Source organism: Engraulis encrasicolus, chromosome 5 (assembly GCF_034702125.1).
Source record: "Engraulis encrasicolus isolate BLACKSEA-1 chromosome 5, IST_EnEncr_1.0, whole genome shotgun sequence".
NCBI classification, from domain to species: domain Eukaryota; kingdom Metazoa; phylum Chordata; class Actinopteri; order Clupeiformes; family Engraulidae; genus Engraulis; species Engraulis encrasicolus.
Window position 1 is genome coordinate 37,990,459 of NC_085861.1, and position 10,515 is coordinate 38,000,973.

The 10,515-nt window shown below is 42.9% G+C and overlaps 2 protein-coding genes across 2 annotated transcripts in view; both read right to left on the minus strand.

Annotated features, from left to right (window-relative positions):
* prpf3 (PRP3 pre-mRNA processing factor 3 homolog (yeast)) overlaps window positions 1–10,515 on the minus strand; it is a 99,956-nt gene that overhangs the window by 63,792 nt on the left and 25,649 nt on the right. The gene's annotated exons all lie outside the window — the stretch shown is intronic.
* Window positions 1–10,515, minus strand: part of rprd2b (regulation of nuclear pre-mRNA domain containing 2b) — a 34,092-nt gene that overhangs the window by 9,800 nt on the left and 13,777 nt on the right. The window contains exons 4-5 of the mRNA XM_063199890.1: window positions 2,681–2,742; window positions 2,240–2,375 (exon numbers count right to left, since the gene is read on the minus strand). Of these exons, the coding sequence (XP_063055960.1) occupies window positions 2,240–2,375; window positions 2,681–2,742 (198 nt within the window). The remainder of the gene's footprint in view (window positions 1–2,239; window positions 2,376–2,680; window positions 2,743–10,515) is intronic.

A 10,515-nucleotide genomic window follows, 5' to 3' on the forward strand; every position in this document is an offset into this window, starting at 1 on the left:
TCGCGATATAGGTCCATTCAATGTCTGGTACCCCTAGTCCACCCTCACGCGCAGAATGGTGGATGAAGTCACGGGTGGTGTGGCTATTCAGGCCAAACCACCTCCTTACTGTCGCCACAGTTGTGCTGTTCAGTTCCCTCAGAACGTTACAGGGAATGTGTACATTTGTGAAAAGATGTTGTACTTTCACAAGGGCGATCTGTCTAATGGCCTCTAATTTCATCACAAGTGGCAGGGGGGATTAATCAATTTTCTGCAGTCTGTTGGTGTATTCAGAAATAATGTCTCGCACTTGTTCATCCCACTCCCCTGCTACATTAAAACGGTGTCCAAGGTACATGTACGTTTCCTTCCTTTCATACACTCTTATTGGTTTGTCCCCTATTTTGAACTGTGGTGGCTGGTCCGATTTCGCCCGGTACCATCTGTTACCACCACTCCTCCGTTCGTAAAAGGCGGCGCATTTGGTTTCTTTCGCCTGGAGGCCTGACCATTCTAAGAAGGCGTCCGTCTTCATTAGCATTGAGTGTATGATATTTTCCTGGCGCGAAGATATTTGTACATCGTCGGCAAACGCTTGCACTGGGTTCGGGGAGATTACGCTCGGTGGAGCGCACTGGGTCATCCACTCTAACCACTGGTTGGTTGCTAGAATGAAATTGACTGCGCTCCATGGGCATCCAGTTTTAATGCCCAGGCGCAGAGGAATTCGTTCCGTTAATTTTGTTCCACATATAACCTGTATGAAGGAGCCCCTGTAGATGTCTTTTATTATGTCCTTGTATGTGAGTGGAAGGTGTATTTCATCTAAAGCGCGCGACATAACACAGTGAGGCAGAGTCCCAAATGCATCTCGAAAATCCAAAAACACTGAAAAATATTTGGTGGATTCGTGTTTAAAGTCGTCAATGCCAGTCTTAAGACAAAACACGTGTTCATTCATACCCTGCCTTTCTATGTAAGCTTTTTGTTTAGTTGACAAGATGTTTTCTTCAACCAGCCAGGGAAGGACGCGGGCCAGTATGCATTTCATAAATACTTTGAAGATGGTTGGTAGTAAGGAAATGTCTCTCCAGGTGCTAGATCGTCCGGTATGTTATCCTTTTTTGGGATCCTGTGGATTAATGCCCCCCTTCCATGATTCGGGGACGCAGGGGTCTGTTGGTTAGACAGGTGTTAAAAATCGGCAGGAGAGTGTCTTTCCAGTTTATTGATTTTAATGTTTCATAAGTCACACCGTCACTGCCACTAGATCTATGGAGAGGGAGGTCACGCAGAACTTTTCCTAATTCCTCCTCTGTAAATGGGGAACACGGTGGAGATTATATTGGTTCTGATGATTCTAGAGAATCTGTCCATGGTGGAGCGGGGGTTCTACGTCAATAGAAATTGGGGCGCTGGCTTGACATTTATTGGAGTAATATGACTGTACTTCCTGAACATTAGTTTTCCAGGGCACGGAGGGTGCGTCTGGGTACTCACTATTGTTCAATATGATTTTAATTGCTTTAATTCGGTGGTGATGCCATAAATACGACAATTTGTTCCTATTAATCTTTCTTGGGTGAGAGGGGTATGTTCTGAACTGGGGTTGTATCACGCCTCGTATGTATCGTAGTTGCGTCTCAATCCACGATGAAAGGGCAGCAACAGTACCATTTAAAGGACACGGTTCAATAACCGGGAACTTTTTTAGAACCCTGCTGGTGTATTTCAGGAAAGGCAATCCGAAAGGCCTTCCACAGTGTTTCTCAGCAGAGAACACGCCATGTTTAAAGTATGTAAAGTATTTAAGATAGATAACAATTTAAACCACTTAGCGGGATCCGATGAGCAGGAGAAGTGTTTTTTCTCGTGTAGCCGTTTGGTATCCAGTGCTTTTCTGAAACCTCTCTCCTCGATCTGAAAAGTAATCCATTGTTGGTCGGTCAGTTATTTGTTGAAGGCAGTAAAATCCAAGGTGTGCAGCTCCTCCTCCAGGTGTTGTTCAGGAGTCGGGTCGTATCCACGCCACTTTTCCTTGTAAATCCTGCCACTTTGCAGGGCCTGCTTATACGCGACTTTGATGAGCGATAGTAGGCACATTATCCAAAACACTTTCTTAAGCATCTTTGCAACTGTTGCATTAACGACGGCAACTACAACGGGTGCGGAGATCTTAGTTGGCCTGACAAAGCACAGACGCCATGTCGTTCACCAGGACGCGCGCGCGCGCACACACACACACACACACACACACCTTTGAGTCTCTTGAGTGCCTCAGCGCTGTTGACATTGCAGACGTCCACTCTGAGTGCCGCCAGCTGCTGCTGCCTTAGGTCCGCCTCCTCCAGAGAACGCTGGTAGCCAACCAGCTGATCGATAAACACCTGCGGCTGGGGGGGATAGAGCATAGGAAACAGCTGTGATGTCAAAACACCTGTACCAGCAGACATACAGTAAGAACAGAGACGTAGACAGGCAGACAGGCCTAGACACACTGTCAGCCAGAGAAATAGACAGACAGACATACAGACCGGCAGAGAGACAGAGGGAGAAATAGATAGAAAGAAAGACAGACAGACAGAGAAACGAAGAAAAGAGCAGCAGAAAGAGACAGAGAGGAGGAGGTATATCTGGAGATGCTGAACAGAATATTACGTTTTGAATAAAGTACATACTGTGGAAGGTTGACACTTACTGCAAACTCTGCAACCACCTTGGACTTCAGGGCAGTTTTTGAGTTGGGTGGCGGTTGGGTAGCTGAAACAAATAATAACAGAGATAATACATTATAATAACAAAGATACACAATAAAATGAAAATTGATCAACCCCGTATGACAGATCACTTATATGTAAAAGCGAGAGAGGTTTAGAGAATACATGAAAAAGGATGAAAGGAGAGATAAAAGGGAGGGAAGGGGAAAGAGGATGGACAACGAGAAAAGGAGCGGACGAGTGGATTAGGATAGATTTAGTATAGAAGTATAGAATAGTATAGATATACACTCACCGGACACTTCATTAGGAACACCTCTCTAGTGCTGGGTTGAACCCCGTTTTGCCTTCAGAACTGCCTGAACTGCCTGCAACAATACTCGGGTAGGCTGTGGCATTCCAACAAAGATAAATTGGTACTAATTGGCCCAAATTGTGCTAAGAAAATATCCTTATGCCATTATATCTCCAGCCTGAAACATTGATGTAAGGCAGGGTTGACCCATGTTTTCATGTTGTTGACGCCAAATTCTGACCATTCCAGCTGAGTGTTGCAGTAGATATCAAGACTCATGAGACCAGGCAACATTTTCCGATCTCCTAGTGTTGTTTATGGTGAGCCTGTCCAAATTGTTGCCTCATTTTCCTGTTCTTAGCTGACAGGAGTGGCACCAAATGTAGTTTTCTGCTGCTGTAGCCCATTTGCCTAAAAAATTGATGTGCTGTATAATCAGGAATTCTCTTATGCATACCTCGGTTGTAATGAGTGGTTATTTCACTTAATGTTGCCTTTGTATCAGCTCCAACCAGTCTGGCCATTCTCCATGACCTCTGCCATCAACAAGGCATTTTTTCCGCTGCACACTGAATTTGTTTCTTTTTCGTACCATTCTTTGTAAAGCCTAGAGATGGTAATGTGTGAATATCCCAGTAGATCAGTAATTTCTGAAATATTCAAATCAAGCCCTTCGGCACCAACAGCCATGCCATGTTCAAAGTCATTTAAATAGCAGCCTTTCTTCCCCATTATGATGCTCAGATCATCTGGACCATGTCTGCATCAGATCATCTCAACCATGTCTACATACAGAAATGCATAGAGTTGCTGCCATGTGATTGGCTAATCAGAAATTTGCCTTAATGAACAGTTGTAAAAGGTGTTCCTAATGAAGTGGCCGGTGAGTGTAGATATAGTATAGGAGAAGATATGGTATAGTATAGGACAAGAGGGGTGCAGAGGAGAGAGGGGGATGCTTGTGGTGGAGGTGGATAAGAGAGAGATGGATAAAAAAGAACAGAAGGAGAGGAAGTGGAAAAGGGGGGGGGTAGAAAAGAGGGGAGGAGGGAAGAGGGAAAGAGAGAAATGAATCACCTTGTAGAGGAGAAGATGGGAGAATAGAGGAGTAGAGGAAGGGAGGAATATATCACATGGGGAGGAGGAGAAGAGAGGAGGGAGGAGAAGAGAGGAGGATAGAGTAGAGAGGGGGCTAGAGACGAGCAAGAAGAACTCTTGGCGCAATCAGGCCGACTGAGAACCGTGCCGGTGCCCGTTCCCGCATTTAATCGTGAACTTAGTCGTTTTTCTCCGCGAACCGTGACGACAACATGGCCATGTCAGCAGGTTCATCCGGGTAACGCAATCACGTGCGGAAAAAGTTCAGAGTCCGGTATGAACACGGGCGGTTCGCAGATAAGCAAATTAGTGGGCACTTGCACCTGCTCCGTTCTGGTCGGTCTGAAAACCCTACTTGTGGAGGGGAGAGGGGAGGAGAAGGTGATAGAGAAGAATAAAAGAGGGGAGGAGGAGAAGAGGAGGGGATAGAGAAATCAAGGAAGAGAAGAATACATCCAGTGTTTCCCGCAGGAATTTGCTTAGGCGAGGTGGTGAGTCTTCGGACCCATGGTGGCGCGCGCGGGGATGCGGATTGTTTTGCAGCAGGGCGCACGTGGTTGGGGGGGGCTTTGGATAGATAGATAGATAGATAGATAGATAGATAGATAGATAGATAGATAGATAGATAGATGGTGCATGGTGCATAGCACGGTGAGGCTATATGAGAAAACCTGCATTCAATGACATTATATTTGTCAAACTTAGGCTTAATTGTTAGGCTATGCACTAACTGTAGCCTACCCGTCATGTATTGTAGGCCCAGACTGTGATGCAACCTGTCATAGCCTGTTACTACTCTGTTGTATATTTACAGAAAACATATATACCGTAAATCCTCTAATTGTGGCCTGTATTCCATTACTGGCCGGGATTCTAATATTGGCCGGTCTCGCGGTCGGCGGATGTAAATTGGGGCCGGTCTCTTGTACAGGCCGGGTCTAAAAATAGAATCAATTATTTATTTTCCGTTTACCGGATATCTCACGTTGTTCTCAAAATCCACAACTGTAATCATTAAGCTGGTTAACATTAGACATAGTTCCTCACTCCGAAAAAGGACTCATTTGCTACTATAAAACAAACGGTGCACACGCCAAAGACTAGTTATTACATGTGAGCAGTTTGTTAATATCAGCTGTGTGAGAGCGACCGCTTCGGTCAGCTTTCCTGAAGACGCGTGGGTAACCTATAGCAACAACACGAGCCCGGAATACAGCCAGAGGCAGAGCGCGCCCATACAGAAAGAGATTTTGCCTTGGTTGCAAAGTTGTGAGAGCCCTCGTCGTAAATGCATTTGGCTGTCAAACTTTTACTATGCGTTGCCAGTGGAGGAAAATAGAAGGCACGCTACAGTATTAGACAATAATATGGCTACCTCGCTTAACCTTCATATTTCAGTAACGTAGGGCCTAAGCTTCACACATAGAGATTGCTTCAGGCTACGGACTGGAGACAGAAATTGCATGTATATTTCCCCGACATTTGGCTGCAGCAAGAAACAGGTTGCCTTGCGAAGTGGAGTAAAATAGGGAGTGAAACAGTCGCAGATATTGGAATACGACCGTCAATGTCAATGTTGTTGCCGCATGTCGTGTCCATACACTCAAGGCAGGAACGGGGGAAAGACAAACAGAGGAGGAAGGGACACACGCCTCGTGAGTAAAAAATGGACCGACGATGGTCTCCTAGTCATTCGCACCATACCGTAACTATTATGGTAACTGTAGCCTACTTTTTCAGTAAATGAACCAAGTATTTTATTGGTTCAAAATACGGTAGACACATGGTTTTATTCATTCCATTGGTAGTCTGTTTTGCTTAAATAGGAATATTGGCCTGTCTCTAATTCTGGCCTCCTTCCAATTATGGCCTGGTCCAAGATGCACTTGAGTAAATACAGGCCCCGGCCAATATTAGAGGATTTACGGTATTCATTTAGTCTACATATCAATAAATGACAATTCAGTATCTGTTCAGCTTTAATTAAAGTGCCAATAACCTAGCTGGACTTTGGGCGCTTGTAGTGATGGGCATGCCGGTAAAGATGCGTTTTTTTGGGGGCGCATAATTAGAAATACTGTAAACCGACTTTTACATGTTTGAAATTGCATTGCAAGACGTTTCCTTTCCGCTTTAAATTCACATGACATTGACATCAATACATTTGATGATAACCTTAATATATGCACTAGAGAAAAACATTTCACCGCACACTTCACTTTTGAGGGAGAGAGGCTAGCATGGAGGGGAGGGGGAGAAAGAGAGGGATGGGAGAGAAAGATTAAAACGCTGGTAATGCTGTGCAAGGTGAAGCGTGTTCGTCGCGCTTGTAATCAATGCGGTGAACTTTTTCCCTTTTCAATTAGACCTTGCGACTGAGCATTCCTGCTTTAACCAGCACAGAAACACTACATGGATACTTCAACTTTTACCAAAATAACTGCATTTGTATGACAATGTTTGTGCAGAATAATTAGCCTTCATTTCCAGCCAAATTCGAATACAAAGGCTTGATGGGCTAACAACTACCCCTGTTAGCTTGCTTGAGATGATAACTTTGTTTCCCCCCAACATTTGTATGGTCCCCGGGACAACGTTAGTTTCGAGCGTTGTTCTCACTGCTGGAGTAGAGCTCTAGCATGCGAGCCAATGCATGCTACTGAATAACTTTCGTCTCCCCTGCTAGTCCGGCAGCCAAAAGCCAAATATCAGCCGAACCCAGTTTCGTCTGATAAAGTTTTTTTCTTTGCAGTTTGTGGTTGCTTAAGGTGTACCTATTAAGATTCCAGACGATGCCCGGTGATAACCCTTGAGCATTTTCAGATATTGAGCCTTTTATGCTTGATGTGCTGTAGCCATAGATTACAACAGTGTTTGGCTCCCAATTCATGTTATGCTGACCAAATACCCTATACCATACTTATTTTGTGTTTGTTTACATGGTAGGATGTGTATAAGAACAGGTGGTGAGGTATGGACATCAGTGGGGGTGGGGTCATGCATGTTTGGGGGCGGGGCATTCACCCAAAAAGCTTGATTTTCCAAGTCGGAGACACAAAGGCCAACATTTCGCCAAACGTGGCTTTATATCTCAAAGTGGGTTGTTTGGTTTTGCTGTTTGTAGTTGTCCAACACTTACCCATCAGGATAAGAGTGGGTTGATGTGCCAATTTCAGATATTAACCCTTTCATGTTGATTTCGCTGCAGCCATAGCCCGCAAGCTTTTGACAGCTTCATAACTGCACTATGATTAACCATAGAGCATTCTCGGTGGTAGGCCTGCCACATCAAAGTGGAGAAAGTGTCCTCGTACCAAATAAATTTTAGACAATTACATAACTAGCTGTTTGTCAAGCAGAAATATGTAACATTTAGGCGAATATTGGTGGTGTCAGCTCAGACATACCCAGAAAGGATTACTAATTCAATACAGAATTTCACCATTTCATACATTGCTATTTACTCTTCCTGTGCTGTTGTAACACAAAATAAAAATTGTAAGTAATAATTACATAATTTTTGGCTGATCATTTGTTTGCCTACAAAGTACATAATTTCAGTCGTGGTCGTATTAACATGGAAAGAGATTAAATTAAAAATGTAAATCCACAAAATGACATTGACCTTTTACCAGCCCATGCCATATCAGGGTGTGACACTGCGGCATCCTATTTTGGTATTGGTAAAGGCTTTGTTATCAAGACCCTAAAAGCTGGATATCACTTGACATCAATTGGTAATGTGCTGGCACCATTCCAACAACTTTCCAGTGAGGCCACTAACTTTGTGTCGGCATGTTATGGCATTCCAGACACTATCAGCATGTCACATACAAAGTTGGTGGTATGGGGAAAAAAGAATGGGAAAGGTCATTTATCTTCACCTAACCTGGCTGCTCTTCCACCAACAACAGAGGCATTTCTTGAGAATGTGAAGAAATGGGCTCATTTTCCAAGCAATATTGTGGAGGACATTGGTTCACACTCCACCTGAACTATCTCCTGAAGCATTTGGATGGAAGAAAGACCCATGCAACAAAGCACTGATACCAATAAGTGTTCCAGAAAATGTCAAAGTGGCACCAGACTACATTTTACAGATGATCAGATGTGGTTGCAAGAGTAAAAGCCCCTGCAATTCTAAGAAATGTAGCTGTGCTGTAAACAGTATGCCTTGCACCATTTTCTGTGCATGTTTTCGGCTGGGATGCTGCCGAACCAATGTTGTGTGAGCTTTAGTGTGTGTGTGTGTGTGTGTGTGTGTGTGTGTGTGTGTGTGTGTGTGTGTGTGTGTGTGCGTGCATATAATGTAGGCTATAGGTGTTTTAGGTGTTAAGGACTCTGTATGTTGTATAGGTGTAGACAGGTCTTTCTGTGCGAATTTAAATGCATGTACATGTCTTATTTGATGGTTTTATGGACTTTTAAGTCATCATTTAATACCAGTCAGGATACTCTCTCTCTCTCTCTCTCTCTCTCTCTCTCTCTCTCTCTCTCTCTCTCTCTCTCTCTCTCTCTCTCTCTCTGAGCATGCGGTAGTGTATGTTGCAGTGTATATAGTCAAGTCAAGTCAAGTAGGTTTTATTGTCAATTTCTTTACATGCACTGGTCATACAAAGAATTTGAGGGTCTTTCTGTGTAAATTTAAATGCATGTACAGATCTTATTTGATGGCTTTATGAATTAAGTGATCATTCAATACCAGTCTCTGGATACACTGGATGTATGTCATTTCTTTACTCATCTTTTGGAACAGCCAACGACTGCTCACCAGTTACCCCCACACTCTGTTGTTCTTTTTTTAAAAAAAATTTTTTGGGGGGGGGGGGTCTTTTATGTTGGCTATTTGTGGTAGGCTACCTACCGGCGATGTTGTAATGTACAGTCATGGCCAAAAGTATTGGCACCCCTTCAATTCTGTTAGAAAATACTCAATTTCTTCCAGAAAATGATTGCAATCACAAATTCTTTGTTATTAATATCTTCATTTGTTTTGCTTGCAATGAAAAAACACAAAAGAGAATGAAAAAAAGTCAAATGAATGATCATTTTACACAAAACTCCCAAAATGGGCCGGACAAAAGAATCGACACCCTCAGCCTAATACTTGGTAGCACAACCTTTAGACAAAATATCTGCGAACAGCCACTTGCGGTAACCATCAATGAGCTTCCTACAACACTCTGCTGGAATTTTAGACCATCCTTGAGGTGATTTGAAGGGTGCTTTCTACAAACTATTATAGTGAGATCTCTCCACAGGTTTTCTATGGGATTAGGGGGTGGACTCCTACATTATGCTGCAAAATTTGTTGATAGTCTTTAGACTTCATAATTTCATGCACACGGTCAAGCAGTCCAGTGCCAGAGGCAGCAAGGCAACCTCAAAACATCAGGGAACCTCTGCCATGTATGACTGTATGGACCATGTTATTTTCTTTGAAGGCCTCATCTTTTTTCCTGCATTCATTTGAATTGACAGAAAAACACTGAGGCCTTCAAAGAAAAGAACACGGTCCCTAAAGTAAAACATGGCAGAGGTTCCCTGATGTTTTGAGGTTGCTTTGCTGCCTCTGGTACTGGACTGCTTGACCATGTGCATGGAATTATTAAGTCTGAAGACTATCAACACATTTTGCTGCATAATGTAGGAGTCCACCCCCTAATCCCATAGAAAACCTGTGGAGGGGTCTCACAATGGCAGTTTGGAGAAAACACCCTTCAAATCTCAAGAAGGATGGTCTAAAATTCCAGCAGAGTGTTGTAGGAAGCTCATTGATGGTTATCAGAAGTGGCTGTTCGCAGATATTTTGTCTAAAGGTTGTGCTACCAAGTATTAGGCTGAGGGTGTCAATACTTTTGTCCGGCCCATTTTTGGAGTTTTGTGTAAAATGATCATTCATTTGACTTTTTTTCATTCTCTTTTGTGTGTTTTCATTGCAAGAAAAACAAATGATGATATTAATAACAAAGAATTTGTGATTGCAATCATTTTCTGGAAGAAATTGAGTATTTTGTAACAAAATTGAAGGGGTGCCAATACTTTTGGCCATGACTGTATGTTGTCATGATGTGATGTTATGCAGGATCCCATAATGCACAATCCGTTCCATACTTTACAGTCTTATTCTAAGCAATGTTGTGAATGTTTTTACTGAGGCATTTCTTGATTTGTCATTCATGACCTGATTTATATAACTAAATGCATACAAATAGGCCGAAATCACATTTCTTAGCAGTATTTTCTCTGTGCCTGGATAACAAAAGGAGATAGCCAAAATTAAGCACAGTAAATATTCTTGTATGTACGATATTAACAAAATAAAAAAGGAATTTTGAAGCTGGCATTTTCAGGTGGTCAGATTCATTGCATCAAAATATATGCAAATTAGTGCATATTTAATTAGATAATAGCCTAATTAGC